General features: G+C 56.2%; 2 protein-coding genes across 7 annotated transcripts; one reads left to right on the top strand and one right to left on the bottom strand.

Moving 5' to 3' along the window:
* Positions 1 to 135: 135 nt before the first annotated feature.
* On the top strand, positions 136 to 5465 carry PIERCE1 (piercer of microtubule wall 1). Of its 2 annotated transcripts, none has more exons than XM_027104404.1 (3): positions 136 to 1100; positions 2190 to 2289; positions 4591 to 5465. In XM_027104404.1, exons 1-3 carry the CDS (start codon positions 958 to 960, stop codon positions 4777 to 4779), a joined length of 432 nt encoding a protein of 143 aa, XP_026960205.1. In that variant the 5' UTR covers positions 136 to 957; the 3' UTR covers positions 4780 to 5465. The 2 variants fall into 2 exon arrangements, with proteins under 2 accessions (XP_026960205.1, XP_026960206.1); XM_027104405.1 differs by having other exon boundaries at positions 144 to 1100; positions 2190 to 2268.
* A 2990-nt stretch (positions 5466 to 8455) lies between these two features.
* PPP1R26 (protein phosphatase 1 regulatory subunit 26) lies at positions 8456 to 17649 on the bottom strand. Of its 5 annotated transcripts, none has more exons than XR_003432423.1 (4): positions 16046 to 17649; positions 15808 to 15928; positions 14603 to 14737; positions 8456 to 8738 (listed from the first exon to the last, which is right to left on the bottom strand). XR_003432423.1 is itself a non-coding variant. In XM_027104400.1 (4 exons), exon 4 carries the CDS (start codon positions 14272 to 14274, stop codon positions 10714 to 10716), a length of 3561 nt encoding a protein of 1186 aa, XP_026960201.1. In that variant the 5' UTR covers positions 14275 to 14737; positions 15808 to 15928; positions 16046 to 16107; positions 16283 to 17649; the 3' UTR covers positions 9193 to 10713. The 5 variants fall into 5 exon arrangements, 4 of the variants coding, with proteins under 4 accessions (XP_026960201.1, XP_026960200.1, XP_026960203.1 ...); XM_027104400.1 differs by lacking the exon at positions 8456 to 8738 and having other exon boundaries at positions 9193 to 14737; positions 16046 to 16107; positions 16283 to 17649; XM_027104399.1 differs by lacking the exon at positions 8456 to 8738 and having other exon boundaries at positions 9193 to 14737.
* Between the last annotated feature and the right edge of the window lie 85 nt (positions 17650 to 17734).

Genomic DNA, 17734 nt, shown 5'->3' with positions numbered 1-17734 from the left:
GCGGCCCGCGCCTTCGCCGCAGCGCCACCTGCAGGCCCGGGGATGCCACTGAGCGCCCGCCGCCTCTCGGGCACCCCAGCTCTGGACGCGTCCCCGCCCCTTGGCCCCCGCCTGCCCACCGGGTCGGAGCACGCAGTCCTTGGGGAAGGCTGGGCCTTGCGCCCCAGGTCTGCCCGGGCACCGTGGACCCGCAAGGAGCGTGGGGCGGGCCGGAGCCCGGGTCCTGTCGAGCGCAGGGTCTGGATACTCCTCCCCTCGCCCCCTCCCTGCACAGTGCCCGGCGGCCGAGGAGGTTCCCAGCCGTCCCGCGGGAACTCGCCGGGAGATGGGGACCGTCTTCACCTGCGGTCAGTCCAGCACAACCTCCCGCTGTCCAAAAGTGTTTTAATTTTTAAACATTTGGCTTAGAAAGATTCCATAAAGTTAGGCAAATCTGGAGTCTTAATTTTAGGTGCAACGTACTGGGGAGCCTGAAGTCGGGGGTGGGGGTCAAGGAGCAGCCCTGGCCCACGCGGTGAGCGTCGGAGCGTTACAGCGGAGCGGCCTTAGAGAACCTGAACTCCGCAATTTGCCGATGAAGCCCCAGGCCCGGGGTTTCATCTGCCTGGAAATCTGCCCCCCACCGCATTTGGGAAAATGTTGGCGCCGAAGGCTACTGATCATAGGGTACCCGGCACTGCGGCCCCAGGAAGTAATGCCTTATTATCCCGGCTAGCCTAGGGCCTCGTGGCTCGCCACGGAAGGTTCTAGAACTTCGGACTTCTGCCCCCACAAGCCGGCGGTGGGCGGCCTCCGGCCCAGGAGGCGCGGCGCCTTTAAGGGCCCCGCCCACCCAGTCAGGTGACCGGACCGTCGCTTAGCAACAAGACGCCGCGCGGCCCCTCACGGCCCCAGGGCTGAGAAGCTGTTTCCTGCCCGCTCGCTCTTTCCCCCGAAACTCGGGTGGACCGAGGCGAGATGTCCGAGGAGGACCCCCAGGGATGCGCGGAGCAGGAGGTGCCCAAGGCCAAGGCCCCGCCGGAGAAAACCAGCGACTACTACCGCGTGAGCGAGGACCTGCCGGCCAGGTTCAACAACCCGGCTTGGTTTCGGGGCTACAGGTGAGGACCAGGGAGTCCGGTCAGGGTCCACCTGGCATACGAAGAGGAAAGAAAGGGCTCCTGGTCCAGCCGCCAGCCAGGTGCCCAGCTGGTCCTGCGCTCTGCGCAGATGGCCCGTTGTGCAAGAACCCCCAGGCCCCCTCCCGGCCCCCAAGTCAAAAGCGGGGTCAGCTGTTAACCACCAAATGAGCGCGGAGGTGCTGCCTGCGGCTTGCGACTCGCGGGTGGAGTGAGTGTGCCTCCCGCCAGCGAGGTGGGGCGGGGTTTGCCCAGGGGAAATCACACAACTCCGGCTGATCCCAGCAGCACCCTCTAGGGCGGGGTCAGTCTCCTCTCCTTTCTAGAAGAGAGGACCCGTCCGCCTGAGGTGCATGGCGACACCTCCATCACCAGGCTGCCGAGGGGCGTGGCCTGCCAGCTGTTCCAGTGCGCTGCAGCCTCTTAAGACACAGCTGGGCAGGCTGTGCGTGCCTTCCCTGCTCCCCCCTCTCCCCCTTAGTCCCTCCACGATCCCACAGAGTTGGCTCTGTTAGCATCTTCATTTCCCAGGAGGGACATCTGGGTTGTAGAAAGACAGATCCCAGAGTTAGTATGAGGCAGAGCTGGGGTATCTGAGCCCACAGCCACTAGTTAAACTGCTGTACCAATAGCATCAGGACTAGAGACTGCAGGAACATTTTCTCCTGGAGGCTCATTAGTGGAGGGACCCCCCCCGCTATGGGAGGGCATCCCCTCCCATCCCAAAGGGCTGGCCCCCGCGAGTGGCAGGCCTGGAGGCTGAGTCACAGCTCCCAGCCTACCCACCCACCCAGGAAATGATAGCATGGGCCCAGATCTCACTGGGGCTGAGGGCCAGCACTTGCCACCTGGGAGTTCTTTAGGGCTTTGGCAGAGGTCAGCAGAGGGAGTCAGGGAGGCTGAGCCTGCCAGGGAGGCCAACCCTGCACTCGACAGGAGCCCAGGTTCACGGCTGCATCGCCCATCTGGGGCATTTCCAACAAAGCTCCACCAACCAAATATGTTAAAGCTGTGGCTTGGGCAGAATTAAAACAAATGAGTGGAAAAGAAAGTATTTTTCTCATCTGCTAGGACCAAGGAGCCCCCCTCAGTGTACAGGACCAGCAACCAAGCGTATGGGAGCAGAGCACCCACCGTGCACGAGATGCCGGTAAGGAGGAAGCAAAGAAAGGTGCGCAGGTGGGGCATCTCTAGGAGGAGGCTGAGACTCCGGATTTCTCAAAAGAGCAACACATCAGGAGGGGGAGGTGCAGAGAGGCCCGCAGTTCCAACAGCACCAAGGGGGAGGGTGCACCTCAATTCCTTTTGGGACAGGGCAGGGTAGAAATAAATGAACGAATGAGTTTAGCAATGAAATGATTTAAAGGATGAAAAAAGGGCATGTAGTCTTCCTTACAACATCCCAAAGGGCTGGCCCCATTCACTCGTACAACCAGCCAACTCTTGTAACCTAATGCAGTAGGTTTTGAGGCAGATAAATGAAGAACTGCCTTCTTTTTGGAGTAATACCGTATTTTATGAAATATTTAACTTGTGATCTTAAGAGACAGCACTGGCTGATGAAAGCACAGGTTACAAAAGGGCCCCAGGATCTGTGCACTTTTGGGGAACCTGACCCCTCCTTGAGATCAACCTCACATGGCAGGGAGCCTCCTAGAACCCCCTGATGCCCCTGCTGGGTCCAGGTGAAGGGCAGATGGACCAGTGTAAGCATCTCCTGGGTACCCAAGACAGGAGGGCCTCCCATTTTGGGGCTGGCAGTGTTGTTGTTTTTCTTCCAAATTATTCATGTTAAAAGATCATGATAATTGCTTATTTACCTGTTTTTCATGGGGGATAGAGCTTTTGTGAGAAGATTATTTCTCTAGAAAGTTCCTAGAGCATTTAAAGGTCATTCTCCCAGGATCAAGGGATCAGGTATTTCCACGAAAAAGACCGACACACTTACAAACATAGGTCCAGATGTTTTGCTTTTATAAAAAAGGCCATTTGCTGGTCTTATGAAGCAGTGGGACGTGAAGCACTGAGGTTCCCCGGAGGCAAGTTTAGAAGTTTTTCCTGCCGCTTATCGACCTGCTTTATCTGGAACCTGGTTTCCAGTTTCCTGACCTGAGTGTGGCCGCGGGACTCAACCAGCGGCACGCAGTGTTTCCTTCCCACGTGGGAACAGAAAATAAAAATGCATTCTTTGGGTTTTAGAAAATATACTGATGGAAACTATTCTTAATGGCACTGTAGTGGTGGATACATGTCATTCATTATTCATTTGTCAAAACCCAGCATGTACGATGCAAAAAGTGGACCCTACGTACAGCGTGGACTTTAGTTAATGACGACCCGTCACCATTGTGTCAGTTGTTCTAAATGCACTGATGGGAGATGTGAACAGCAGGTCAGCCGTGTGTGCTGCCGGGGAGGCGATGCGGGAACTCTTCACTCTGCACAGCTTCTCTGTAGACCCCAAGCTGCTCTAAAAAATAAAGTCTATTTAAAAATGCACTGGGAATCCCCTGGCAGCCCGGTGGTTAGGACTCCGCACTTCCACTTCAGGGGGCACGGGTTTGATCCCTGGTCGGGGAACGAAGATCCCACAAGCTGCAGGGTGTAGCCAAAAATGAAACAAAACAAAACAAAGCACAAAACAAAAACAACAACCACAAAAAACAAACAAAAGAATGCACTGAAGGCCGTTTCTCTTGGTACTTGCTTCCTGCCAAGGAGACAAAACATCAAATGATCTACTTGACACGAGGGGAGCCTAGAACAGGCCACCTGTCCCAAGTGTACTATCTGCTAGTGGTCCAGGCCACTTCTGTCAGAAACCTCGAGGTCACCTGGGGATGCTGTATTGCTGAAATGACTCCTACCCCTGGGTGCCCGCACACACCAGCGGCCTCATCTGTGTTCTCACTGCACCTCCACCTCGCTAGGGCATCCCCTCCCCAGACCCCTCGGCTGGGGGGGCATGGCCATCAGAATTGTTTTAAAGCTCTACAAGGGATTCTAATACCCCATCAAGGTGGAAACCTACTGATGTTCTCTCTTTTCCACGGAAGAGAAAACTCAAGTTCAGAGAGGTCCAGTAACTTGCCCTAGTTGTACAGTTGGCAAAAGCTGAACTGGGAACAGCTTTGGGCCTGACCCCTTGTAACCATATTCAGATGTGGCAATGCCTTGCCCAGGTGGCCCCATAATTGATTCTTCTATCCATGTAATAGTGAAAGGAGGCACCATTAATCATTATTCCCTGACATTAGGCAGAAATTGGGATGGTTGGGGCCAACTAGGCCAGCCATCCTGCCCACCCTGGCTTCTCTGCTTCCTAGGACTGGAGACGACATTTTCTTACAAAATAAGAATTTAAAAACATTTTCTTACAAATTTTTATTTTTCTTCCCAAAATACCTAATGACTGATTGCTCAAGAGTGTTATCATGTATCACTAACCCTAGTGTCCCCTTTTCACTTCCAGAAGGTATTTTATCCAAATTCGTATAAATTTTCTAGACAAGTTGCAGCTGGTGGAATGTTCCAGAACAATACTTTCAACGTCTCCATGGAGAAGAGCATTGTGACGGGTCCGGACAACTACATCACCTTCTACGACCGGCTCAACTTCCACCCCAGCTACAGGGTCAGCAAGCCGTCCATCTGTGACTGAGGGGCTCCCGGCTCTGGCGGAGATAGTCTGGACAGTTGGCAGCCGTAATCTTTGATAACTTGCCCAATTGTAAAGGAACACACGTCACTGCTTTCCCTGAAAATATTTTTCCCCTCTAGGTTAGAAACATTTGCAAACGGGGCTACGATGCCCTACTTTCTCTGTTTTACATCTAGATGAAAAAGAGCTAATGGCTTGACTTTCCATTAAAAACCTTGCCATGTCCCCAGTCCCTGACTCAGGTATAATCAATGAGTAGGGCGGTGGGCATGCCGGGACCCCGATCTCAGTCTGAATGCTGGGAACGCCCGAGAGCCCCACCTGCATCTCTGGGAGCCATTTTTATACTCATGACAAACTACGCGTGGTTTCTGTTCTCAAGCACCCTGCCGAGCCACGGAGGGAGGGGAGGATGCTCTGCCTGGGCGTGGACGAGGGCTGGGCGAGGAGGCAGAGGGGACCTCAGGAGGAAAGCTCCAGGCGGGACCAGGCAGGAGGGCCCTTACTGGCCCTGACCCGGGCCAAGCTTGGAGTGATATTGAGCACCCCCTGGCCACGAATGGGGCGGGGACAGAGGCGGAGTCAACAAGGTTGGTGACTGCTGCTTGTTGCGGAGGGGTGAGGTGTACATCGGGCTTCCCCGCTTGCTGTTCATTGTACCTCTTCAATAAAAAGTTTAAAAAAAATCAGGCGGGGAAGACCATGTTTTTCTCAGGTGGGGGTAATAACTACATAAAGTGGATTTCTCTTTCCATGTAGTTAGTTCTCAGTCAATGTTTACTATGATGTAGAGGGTCCTCAATAAGAAAACATTTTCTACGACAATATATATCTTCCAGACATAGATTCCTCCCACCTTCCTTTATGACAGCTCATCACAGGAAATCCGGAAGGTGTTGGAACCAGACAGAAGAAATCGTTGTTACAGACCACCGTCGCTACCTTCCTTACAAAGGTTTTTACCCAAAGAGATTTTACTCACATATGAATTAGGGAGGAAATGAAATACCATCACCGGTTATTTCTTCATTAAAGACTTATTATTACACAAAAGTAAACATTTCAGCAACATTCTTAACGTTCAGTTTGGGGTGGAAATGGTTTCCAGAGAAATCAATCTATTATTTGAATAGAAAAGGTACAAAGCTGCGTCTGGAGCCAGGGTCTATGTTATATCCTTCTCCTTAGCTGGAAAACTAGCACAGACTCCAGGCATCACACTGAAAATGCCTTTTTTTTTTTAAACAACCTTTCATTAAAAATACCAAAATCCTCAGAATGTTTCTGTATTTCTCCTCTGTTGAAATAAAAAAAGAAAAAGAACAGCTGATCAATCCGGTTTCTAAACTCACTGAAGAGGACAAATCCCTTCCTCTGAAGCTGGCTGGGAAGCGCAGGGGATCTAGGGGAGGATGCAGCCGTCAGGCAAAGTGACGGTTTCCCCTCCAAGCTAGACCCGGTGGGCACCTGCGCTCCCGGAACAGGACAGCGTGTGTAGGTCAGAGCCCGGGCTGGGACGGTCAGTCGAGCTGACATCCACAAACAAAATATGCCAAGCACGCCAGTGAGCTTTACGAAGTTAATCCTGGCATCAAAATCAGGCATTGATGTGCTTTAATTGTCATAGCCAATAACCAATATTTCTGTATCAGTTGCTAATGAGTTAATGGAACGTTAGACTCTGTACGTAGAATAAATGTCTGGAAAGACGGACAACCGAAGTACCTCTGGTATAACGTACATGCCTGTCTTCCTGAAAACTCACCCACCATCTCCGGCTCAGGCTCCCAATTGCCACATGCTCCTGGCGCCTGGGCCCCCGCGAGGTGCCATGCTCCCCTCCACTTGTCTGTTTTCACGGTTTTCGAACAGCTTTGACAGTGTCACCTCATCTGATGCTCACGCCTGGGGCAGGTCTTGCTGTACCTCCATCTATGGATGGGAAAATTAGGGTCCAGAGGGGGTGCCCTGCAGCAGGTCCTGGGCTTGAACCCGCCTTGGGGGGTCCTGGGAGGGGCCAGGTCATCAGAATCTGACCCCATAGACACACCCTAACTTCCTACCTGTTTGCACGAGTCATATACGAACTCCAGTGATTATCATGAAATTTATCTTCTTAACCTATTTTCAAACTGGAATCTTTATGTGTGAGGGGAAAAATAAAAGAGTTTAGATTGACAGGTCTAATCCTAAATTACAAGAACATGCCTTCTGTTCGGCATTATAGCATACAGAATGGGAAGAAAATGACACCCATCATTCTTCTGACCTTTGTACTGAGTTCTTTTGAAATCTTAAATCCAATCAGAACAATTACGGGAAAGGCGATCCAAAGAGGTTAACAAAAAACAGTTTCCACAGGTTATTAAATAAACTGCACGGCAATTCCAGAGAAACTCTTTCCCCATCCACGAGTAGGTCTTTTCTTTATCTGGCCTCTATTCCACTCTGAAATGAAACATTGACGAAGTTTCACAGCACTTCACTAATCACTTAATTTAGCTGCTGAGTTGGCTTAAAACCAGTAACTTCTTACTCTAAAAGTATATTTTCATTTGTCTATTTTTCTTCAGTGATATTTAATCTTTCATTTACAGTCAATTAGAATAAATGGTTTCAAATACCTAGTAAAATGTGTTGACACTGGGAAAAAAAAATCCCTCTGTTCAGCACACAAAACACCAGAAATCTCAAAGCTTCTGCAAATAATATATTTCCCCCTCCCCGTCCCCTCTACACAGGCCCTTAAATTAATTTCAAGGAGAGAGGAGGATCAAGGTGGTAATACTTTTTATATGAGCAGATAAAGTGCTAGTATTTCAGTTGAGGGCCTGGTTTCCCACTGCGAGTGTGTCTCAGCTTGGGAAAACCTGTTGATAACTCGGATTCTGAGCAAAAGAGAAAGTTCAGAGCAACACTTCGCGATTTCTTAAAATTTTATTTATTTTTGGCTGCATTGGATCTTCGTTGCTGCGTGCGGGCTTTCTCTAGTTGTGGCAAGCCGGGGTTACTCTTCATTGCGGTGCGCAGGCTTCTCATTGTGGTGGCTTCTCTTGTTGAGGAGCACGGGCCCTAGAGCACGCGGGCTTCAGTAGTTGGAGCGTGTGGGCTCAGTAGTTGTGGCGCATAGGCCTAGCTGCTCCGCAGCATGTGGGATCTTCCAGCACCAGGGCTCGAACCCGTGTCCACTGCATTGGCAGGCGGATTCTTAACCACTGCACCACCAGGGAAGTCCATGACTCTTCTCTTTAGGAAGACCCTCTCCTTGATGCGGAGACGCGGGTGGTGAACGTTGAACACTAACCTCCAGGACTTCCCCCTCTTCCCACTCCCATCCTATTCTGCTGGGACTTCTGAAACGGGCCCATTCTTTCCAGAAAAGGGGGCAGTTCCTGCAGCGACACAGTGACCCCAGGATGACCTAACCCAGAGCATTAGACACCTCAAAAACCGGGTCTCTTGGGGCTTCCCTGGTGGCACAGTGGTTGAGAGTCCGCCTGCCGATGCAGGGGACACGGGTTCGTGTCCCGGTCCGGGAGGATCCCACATGCCGCGGAGCGGCTGGGCCCGTGAGCCATGGCCGCTGAGCCTGCGCGTCCGGAGTCTGTGCTCCACCACGGGAGAGGCCACAACAGTGAGAGGCCCACATACCGCAAAAAAAAAAAAACCCAAAAACAAAACAAAAAAAACGGGTCTCTCCCCCTTCTTTGCATTAGGTGAAATGAACCTGTGGCCCCAGGTACATAGACGCCCACCCCCTCCCCATTGGGAGGCAAGAGGGGCTCTTTGGTTCGGACTTATCTGTAGGTCTGAGTAATTACAGCTAGATTTGGTAACATCCTCGCCGAGACTCTTCCTACAAGTGCGGGCACACGTGCCATCTCATGCAGCAGCTCCGGGGATGCCGTGATGCACGGATGCAGGGTCGGGCCCGGATCATCGGAGGAGCTGTACCAGGGCTGCAAACGTATAGACAGCCATCACTGAGGGACATTGCTCCCGTCTGCCCCCCACTGCAGCCCCCTTTGCAGACAGGGTGCAGGGGGACCTCGGACCTTGGCCCCAGTGTGTGCCAGAGTTGACCTAGGATGTTGGAGAGAGGGAAAGCAAAATCTTTCACGCGGCATGGCTTGTTGGCAATCCAGGGATGGGCCCGCACGATCACGTTTACGTCCAGTTTGTGAAAACCAGGCATGGTCTGCACTGCCAAGTAAGCACACAGACTGGGGCTAGGGAGGCAGGGGGAGAGGAAGGTGCAAAGGGTCTGGGGGAGGCTGGGATGGGCCGCAGGAGCAGAGAGGTGCTCAGGACTAAATGCACGATGGCACAGAAGAACACTGGCAGGTCCTAGACATCGGGTTCTCACGTCAACATCCTGCAAAGGCCACTCTGCACAGGACAGACTACATCAACTGATTTGTGAGCAGTGCCTGATTTATTAGCATAAAAAAAAAACAAAAAACAAAAAATCCAGTTCTTATATACAAAACAAGCTGATTTTTGTTTTCAAGTGTTAAAAGCACTCCTTCAAAATTAAATGAAATTTAAAGCATGGATTAATTAATTGTTTTTCCGGGAAGCACTTAAGTGAATGAATATTCGACAACGGAAATATCGGATGCACAGCGCGTAGGCACCGGACGGTCACGGAGTCCACAGGGCCTGCTCGTCACAGCATCTGACCCAGCGGACACTGACTGTGGGTGCTGGCACACGTCCCCATTTGGGTACAGAAGTGAATTCCTGCTAAGACCTAGGGGGGCACAACATGTAGAAAATTCATTTGCACATCAGAATAACAACTTCAGCTGCAAATTAAACCTTGCTCCAGGCCCACTGCAGCTACTGATGAGTTGTCACAACTGCGGCAGCCGATCAGTTTGCTGGACGATCGCGGGTAAACGTCAGCGCTCAGCCTCACGTGTGCAGGTTCCCACCTGCCTCTTCTGTAGCTGTGGGCACCGCAGCAGCCTCAGAGCACAAGGTATAGGATGCCACGCTCTTCCCTGTGTGCGTGGCACCGCCGCTCAAACACACCGAGAGCACGGGCACGCCCCTGCTGGTGGAGCACAGTCCCAGCGAGCCCAGTTCCCGGAGGGCGGTGGGCTTTGTCCTCGGTCCTCAGGACTCCGGGCACCAGATCCCATGAAGCAGCCGCTGCCTCTTTGCTTTGCCCAGATCAGGACAAGGGCATTTAAAACACACGGGCTGCCTGGTACCTTTTTAGAGCTGTGACTAAAAACGAAGGACGGCAGCTCCTGTATAAAAATAGGTTTATTGAGCCGGTAGCATCATGTCATGATTGAACAGGACTGGCCGTTAAACAACACAGGCTTCAGGCGTGAACTGGTGACCGGCCCTGAGATCTCACTCAGGACTCCTACGTGCAACTGGCATGGCCGGTGTGCTCGCTGGCCATTGTGCTTTGAAACGCTTTTCCAATTGAAGACATGCTCGGGCCTCTTTTACGTAAGAAGTGCTGTCCAGGGGTGTCCCAACCAAGACCGCTGGGGCGCTCTGGCACGTCTCAGGCGGGGCACCAGCTGCTGCCTTCCTCGGGCCCGAACTGTGGCCACGACTGGCCACGGCCACCAGCGCTCAACCCCAAGTGCAGGGGCAGTCGGAACGAAGTGTTTGCTGATCTGAGACTAGTGCGGAGACCACGGAAAGCTGCCCCGAGGGACGCCCTACAAAATCCAACAATGGTATTCACCAAAAATATTTTTTACAGCACTTTAAATAATTTACAAAAAGCCTACAAAAATTATATTTACCAGGACACATCCGTTAAATAAAAACATCCTTTCGCGTTAGTGTACATATATACAGGCTGTACAGGGGCCTCCGGGGCTCCGCCCTTTCATCAGGAGTGTGTGACACGTGGGGACGGGCACACACATGCTTCGCCCACACTTGCCGCGGCCAGGAGCGTGCTCACAGCTGGAGGACGGGGCCCTTGGCCAAGAGGCTGCCGCCCTCCTCCACAGACGCATCGCTGAACTCGCTGGCATCGCTGCCCAGGGCCTCTTGGTCTTCACCGTCTCTGTCCACCCCCCTCCGCCTGTACCGCAGGTCTAAGATGCTCTCCTCCGGCACCGAGTTCCTCCTGTCGGGCAGACTGAGCCCTGCCTGGGACTTCCTGGGCGGCCAGCGGCCACCCTCCTGCTTCACCAGCAAGTGTGAGCTTCCGAACACTGGGCCAGCCTGGGTCTCTCGGAAGGCCGAGAAGGATGCGCCCTGCAGAGGCAGGCTCAGGGGGGGACTGAAGAGGCTGGCCTGCTTCCCCCCCCAGGAGACACTCTTCCCGAAGTGAAACAGCTGCGTGGAGAGCAGTGGTGAGAAGCCGGCAAAAGGCAGGCCTCTCTTGGGGTCCATGGCGAGGCTGGGCGAGCCCCGGGCCTGGCCCTCCAGCCGCTTCTCTCTCTGGCCCCTGAGGCCCCCTTTCCACGCCGCCGCGTCCCTGCCTTTCGTGCTCAGTGCCCAGGTGCTCTGCAACCGGCTCTGGGGGGAGAAGTCAGTCCAGGGCAGGGCGAGGCCGGCCCGGGGCCTCCCCTCTCGCTCGGCGCCTGGGGTCCGTGCCAGTGAGCTCCGGCTGTCTGCCCGAGCGCCAGCCTCCACGCAGCTCGGGAGCTGAGCCAATGCGCTTTCCCCCGCGGCAGCCTCGGCCCCCCTCGGGCTCTTATCTTTGGGCGCATAGGCGGTTCTCCTACTGGCTGGTGACCCTTTGGCAGACGCGGTCCCGCTGGCGCTCCTGGGCGGCACCAGTTCGCATCTGGCCAGGGCTGCAGGGCTGCAGGCCTGCTCGGCGCGGGGGCTGCTCCTCCCGGCCGGAGCGAAGGCTCTGCCCGGGCCCCTCGGTCCCTCGGCCGGCTGCAAGGGCCCCCTGCACCTCTGGCTCCGGGTGCACATGCCAGGCTGAAGGGCCGGGCCGGGAGGTAGCACTTTCCGGCACAGCAGCTCTGGCTTGCCCCCATTCCCCGTCCCGAGAGCGGTGGGGCCCCCTCCTTGAATTTCTGATCCGCTCACGGACTCCTTGGCCTTTTCGGCCAAAAACTTCCTAATCTCCAGTTCAATGCTGTCATCGCTGTCTACAGAGCTGCTGTCATCAGACAGGGAACTGGGGCTTGGGGCCGGACCACGAAGTTCACGGGCTTCCGATTCACCAGAGAACAGGCTCCTTCCTGCGGCTTGGCCCCTGGACCGGGGAGCCGGGGGCGCGTCCTCGGCTGCCATGCCGTCTGGCTTTGCTCTCACCGCTTCTCGGCAGAGGACGTGCGAGGGTCTCCCCGGGCTCTCTTTTCTGGACTTTGAGAGGCAGCTTTTCAGCAGATGTGGGCTTCGGTCTTTCCAGTCTTTCGGGAAGCCCCCTACTTTATCCAGGAACTGTGTCTCCGTGGTGCTGAACCTGACCCTCTTCTTGCAGCCGGCTCTGGGGTCTTTGCACCTCTTCCGGAGCCTCCGCTTGGACCGCAGCAGGTCCTTGATGGCCGTGTCCAGGTCCTCGTCACTGTCCAGCGAGCTGCTCTTGTCCTCGGAGCTCTCCTTCTCATCCACGCGCCTCGCCTCGGCCGCCTTCCCGGGGCCTGGCAACACGGTACCCTGCGTGACCGGGGCCCCGTGCTCATCACCCAGCACGCCCGTCCTGCAGGGGAGAGGCTGGCCCCAGGTCTCACCCTCCCTTCCCGGGGCCTCGCTGGCTTTCCCCTGGCTGGGCTGCACTCTCCCCTGGCTGCGGTCGGCGTCCCGGGCGCCCTCCTGCGCCTCGGCCGTGTCTCTGGTCCTCTTGGGCGTGCACGGCCGCACGGCGGTGCTGCCTGCTCCGCGTTTCCTCTTGCAGCTCAGTGACAGGTCCGGCGTTTTGGAGGCCGAGGCGCTGAGGCCGGACGGCAGCAGCGGGCTGTGTGCCGGTGGCGGGCACGTCTCCGTCCTGGGCAGCAGCCCCCCTGACTGCGCCTTCAGAGCCAAGAACGTCCGGATTTCCTGTTCGATGCTGTCGTCGCTGTCCACAGAGCTGCTGTCACCGTCGGAGCAGGAAGGCACGTCGTGGGGATACAGGAGTGGGCTGGTGGGCGGGGATCTGGTGCTGCCCTCCAGGGGACCCGGCAGGATCGTTTTGGAAATGTCCAGGATCGCTTCAGCGCACATCAGCTCCGCGGATGTGTCTGCGCGGCACGGGGACCCGTCCACAGACTTGCTTTCGGCAGCTGTACTTCCTGGAGGTGCAGGAGCCACGGTTTCCCTGGGAGGCCTGGAGGGGTGGTCGGGGTCCGGGCCACCCGGGCTGAAGTCCGCGGCCTTGGTGGCCACCGGCTTCTTCTTGCCCGGGGTCTTCCCGTGGCCTTCGAGCCAGGTGCTCTTGGTGCAGAGGCCCGTGCTGTGTGCAGGGGGCCCGGGGCCCTTCTCCTCCGTGGGCAGGGCCCTCTGCGGCGGCTCGCCGCCTGCCTCCTTCCTCTTCTCCAGCTGGTACAGCTGGATGGCCTCCTCGATGCCATCATCGCTGCTTGAGTCGGCCGCCTCAGGCACCAGGGCCGCGCTCCTGGCTCGCCTTCCCCTCTTCCCTGAGCCGGTGCCCCTCCTGACCCCGACTTTACCAGGGGCTGCTTCTGCAGGGCGGCCCGCAGCCGCGGCGGGCTCAACGGTGACCTTGCACCTGGGGCCTCTGGGCAGCGCGCCAGCCTTTGTGGACCTGGGAGGCTTCCGGAAGGTGAACTCCTTACAGGTGCCCACCAGCTCCTGCTGGTACGCCTTGCCCGTCGGCTCTCTGCTGGATCTAGACGCCGACTGGGCCAAGCTGTCAGCGGGGTCTGGTTTTTTGTCTGCAGGAACATCGCATTTTTGGGTTTCGTGCTGCCTCTTCTCACTTAGGAACTGTTCGATCTCCGCCCGGATGCTCTGTTCGAAGGAGTCCTCACTGCTCACGCTGAGCGGCGAGGCAGAGCCCTGGTCCTGGCCGACTCCCCTGTGGCTGCCGGGGACACCAGTGGGGCCAGCTGCAAGGTCTGGGGGGCACAGGGCGGTCGGGGTGCCGCTCGGAGGCGGCTCTGGTTTGCATCGACCGGCTGCGGGAGGCCGGGCGGCCCCGCTCTTGGCCTTCAGGTACTCCTGGATGGCTTCCTCAATGTCGCGGTCCACGGAATCATCACTGTCCGAATCCAGCACCAGGGGGCCAAGGTCCGCGGCCTCCTCCTCCCCCTTGGGGTCAAAACCAACAGCAAGACCACAGGCGGCAAAGGTGGGGCTGGTAGCCAGCCTGGTGCCGCGGCCCCTCTCCGCTCTCTGGCTTCTCTGCCGGCCATGCTCGCCACTCATGCCCAGGGCGGCCCCGTCCCCCTGAAGCGTGCTGATGACCGCCTGCACCTTGGCGCTCACCGCCGCTCTCGGGACGCCCTCCTTCGGCTCCGAGAAGCATCCGGGAAACCTACAGCTCCCGGGTGGGCCAAAGGCCTCCCATTTGGACGGCAGGGCGAGCACAGGAGGCGCATTCATGAGATACATCCTAGCCGACGGGACGCGCAGAGAGGCGGCACTTTGCTTCTCTGCCTGCTTCACATCCTGGAGGAGAAGGCACGCCGGGATGGCGCCCTAGGTCACGTCACGGAGAAGCGGTGGGCCTGGTGAGGGTCCAGCCGGCCGCGGGTCCCAGGGCAAGTCACTCACGCCTCCCGGGTCGCATCTCCCTTGGCTGTAGATGCAAGACGGCCACGAAGCTTCATGAGAAAACGCTTCCGAGCCACCCGCAGCGAGCTCGCGGAAGCTCACACGAGTGTCCTTTCCCCGTCCCTCTGTCCATCTTCTCCGGGACAGGAACAGAGGTTTTATTTACCTCCAAAAGTTGTCAGGAGGTGCCAATGAGATAAAGACTCAGTGCTCCTCTGCAGGTGGAAAAGAACAACTAGTATGAATCCAGGTTCAGTGAGACGTCGTGGGTAGGTCCAACCTTGACGCGAATCAGCAGCTCCTGAAATGAGAAGTTACTCAATGGGAGCATTTAAACATTTATCTCCCTAAACAACTTTAAAGACTCACTTATACCAAAGCCTCTTTATTTTACTTATTTATTAATTATTTTTTTTGCGGTACGCAGGCCTCTCACTGTTGCGGCCTCTCCCGTTGCGGAGCACAGGCTCCGGACGCGCAGGCTCAGCGGCCATGGCTCACGGGCCCAGCCGCTCCGTGGCATGTGGGATCTTCCCGGACCGGGGCATGAACCCGTGTCCCCTGCATCGGCAGGCGGACTCCCAACCACTGCGCCACCAGGGAAGCCCAAAGCCTCTTTATTTTAAAACGTCGAATGTATATTTGCCAGATGGTCTCATGGGACCGTATGATTATTTTTAGGTAATTAATATAGAAGTTGCCCCAAACACAGTAAGGCGCCCCTTTTCACGCTGTGTGGTTTCTCCACAGCTTTTGTATCTCAGACCAAATGTGGCTGGGTCGGCAGAACCACTGGGATAGTCTTGGGGACACTTTGAAGAGCTGCTCCCAACAGCCTTTACACTACAGGTCTGGGACCACCACCGGGGAGGGGAACATAACGCAGGCTGTACACAGCCAATTAGAGAGACGCAAAATACATCGTATAACTGTCAGCTCTTAACATGTTTCTCTGACCTCTCCCGATCCCCTGCAAACTGGAATGCAAAGTAGCCGAGATGCAAGAGGAGAGCTTGGCAGTGCTTGTGGAAACAGGGAAATCGAGTTCCAACTCCAAACAGTGCCGAGCAAGGCGGTCACCACCCTGGGGCCTTGCGGGGTGGCCGGAAGTGGCCTGTGTGTTTGCTTTGCTTCCCATGCAGATCCTTCTCCCCCAGGAGCTTCCTTCCTGACGAGCACAGAATCCTGTGTTTACACACCACAGTCCTTTCCAGGAAAGCCTAGCCCAGCCACCTAGGCACAGACGTGCCCAAACAGGTGGGACCAGCAATTAACCAGAGGGCATGACCAATTCAGAAGGAAGTCCTCTGCTATTACTACTTATGCTCAGAAAGTGAGACTCTACAATGTAAAAGAATTTGCTGCCTTTACCTGCGATTCTCTTCAAGTCCAGGTCCGGCGTGACGTTTGCAGAACGGTTCAGGGATTGGGTCTTCGTCCCCCCACCTCTACGCTGTAGCATCTGGTGCCCACTTTTTAAACGGACTTTTGACTGCCAAGATTAAAGAGAATCAGAGACCTAATTCAGAGGCTGAAACTACAGCTGGTAAGTATTTGGGGGGAAAGAAATCACATTAAGGGCTCAAAATTCAATTTTGGAAGAACTTACCCTGAGGCCAAATACAGTTAACCACAACTAATTCCCAACTCTCCTGGGCCATCGGTCTGATCCTGTAGGATGGTGACGGCAGGGAACATGGGAGGCTATTCATCAGTCCTCAGATGTGAGCACCCATAACAGTCCACGATCCCTCCCACAGCACCACCCTCCAGGGAGATTCCCTCCCAAGGGCAGTGGGGAGCAACAGTGGGGAGGCGGAGGGCTCTTTCCCTGGGCTGCGCCCACCTTGCTGTGGTCATCATTCAAGCTGCCTTGGCAAAATGACAGCGATTACGAGACATTTGCATAGGCCTTGAACTGGGAAGAGTCTAAATAAAGAATATTAACTTTTTAAACAGCACTGCTATCTGAAAAGTGGGCCCAAGGATGAACCCAAGCTGCAGTGGTTTCCACTCCAGGTAGCAGAGTGGGCGGAAGGAAAAGCGCTGCTCTCTACCCATCACCTTGACCATGTTCACAGCTCTTAAATGACTATGGAGAGCTCGGACTCCTAGTGGGCAGTTTTCTGAACTGTCAAATTACCTAGCGCAAGAAAGGTTAAAAATTCAGACAGCGTCTCCAGCGACAGCTTGTGGCTTTAAGACAATCACCCACAATGAGATGAATCATTCTGGAAAACTCCCCGACACTGTACTTGGAGAGACTGTGGGCTGAAGCCTGGGGGCTTTCGCTTTGCCAAACTGCCACCCTGCTCCTCGAGAACCCGGGGACCAGGTCTGGAGGGTGGCTGTGAGGACACCCAGCCCTGCGCCCCAAAGCCATGTGGTGCTAGAATTTGAACAGTGGAGGAGGGCACCTGGGTTCTCTTCTCAGTCTAGACACCAACCTCCAGGAGGACAGAACCTCGCTAACGCTCATCCCCTGGCCAAGTCCGGCTCCCCGCACGCGATGTGGCTTCGCCATTAATGCTGAGCAGCTCCTGCCCTTCCCTCCCAGGCTGGACTTTCCCCAGGATTAGGGAGGTGAGGGTCGGGATACAAGGCCCAGAAGGAGGGCCCTCTCTGGAGGGCCAGCCTGAAGTGGGCGTGCGCTGGAATTCCGGCCCTGGCCCGCGGAAGATGAGACTTTACAATACGGCAAGGACGGCTCCCCAGCAAAGCTGCAGGGCCACTGCCAGTGCCTAGGGGGCCGGAGGCCAGGCGAGACCCTCCCGGCTGACCCTGCCCTGCCCTCTGCTCCCGGCCTGGGGGCGCTCACTCCCAGCGCAGCCTCTGCCAGGAAGGATCCCGGTGCCCGGAGAGGTGACCCGCTTCTCTGGCAGGAAGGGGTCGGGCCTCCACGCAGGGCTGCGCCCGGGTTATATTCTGGGCTCGGTGGGCTTGGGGGCGAGGGGCCCGGTGACCCTCCGGGAAGCTGCACGGGGCGGGGCGCAGGGCACGATCTCAGCGGGAGGGCCGGGCCCCGGGCCCTCGGCCGCGCCGGAAGCTGTCCCGCCGCGGGCCCTCACCTGCGCCTCACCTGGGCCCCGCGCCCGGCCGGCTTCGAGGAACGCGGGCGCGCGCAGGCGGGGGTCCCGGCCAGGAGCCGCCTCTGAGGTCGCGACCCCCGCCCTCCGCGCCAGCTAACTACCCGGCGCCGGGCCGAGCCCGCCCCGCCCGCCGCGGCCCCTACCCCGGCGGCCCGGCGCCGCGGTGCGGCCTGCATGCCCGCCCTCCGGCCAGGCCCCCTCCTCCCACT

The sequence above is a fragment of the Aethalodelphis obliquidens genome, unplaced genomic scaffold (genome assembly GCF_003676395.1).
Source record: "Aethalodelphis obliquidens isolate GAN/ISIS:26980383/991018 unplaced genomic scaffold, ASM367639v1 scaffold7, whole genome shotgun sequence".
Taxonomy (NCBI): Eukaryota; Metazoa; Chordata; class Mammalia; order Artiodactyla; family Delphinidae; genus Aethalodelphis; species Aethalodelphis obliquidens.
This window is presented reverse-complemented; position numbering and strand designations above follow the sequence as displayed.

What these genes read in the sequence shown, in the direction of transcription:
- PIERCE1 (XM_027104404.1), top strand. Translation starts at nt 958, where the DNA reads ATGTCCGAGGAGGACCCCCAGGGATGCGCGGAGCAGGAGGTGCCCAAG. An exon ending in GCTTGGTTTCGGGGCTACAG is followed by an intron (nt 1,101 to 2,189) that starts GTGAGGACCAGG and finishes CTCATCTGCTAG; the next exon opens with GACCAAGGAGCCCCCCTCAG. An exon ending in TAAGGAGGAAGCAAAGAAAG is followed by an intron (nt 2,290 to 4,590) that starts GTGCGCAGGTGG and finishes TTTCACTTCCAG; the next exon opens with AAGGTATTTTATCCAAATTC.
- PPP1R26 (XM_027104399.1), bottom strand. Translation starts at nt 14,274, where the DNA reads ATGTATCTCATGAATGCGCCTCCTGTGCTCGCCCTGCCGTCCAAATGG.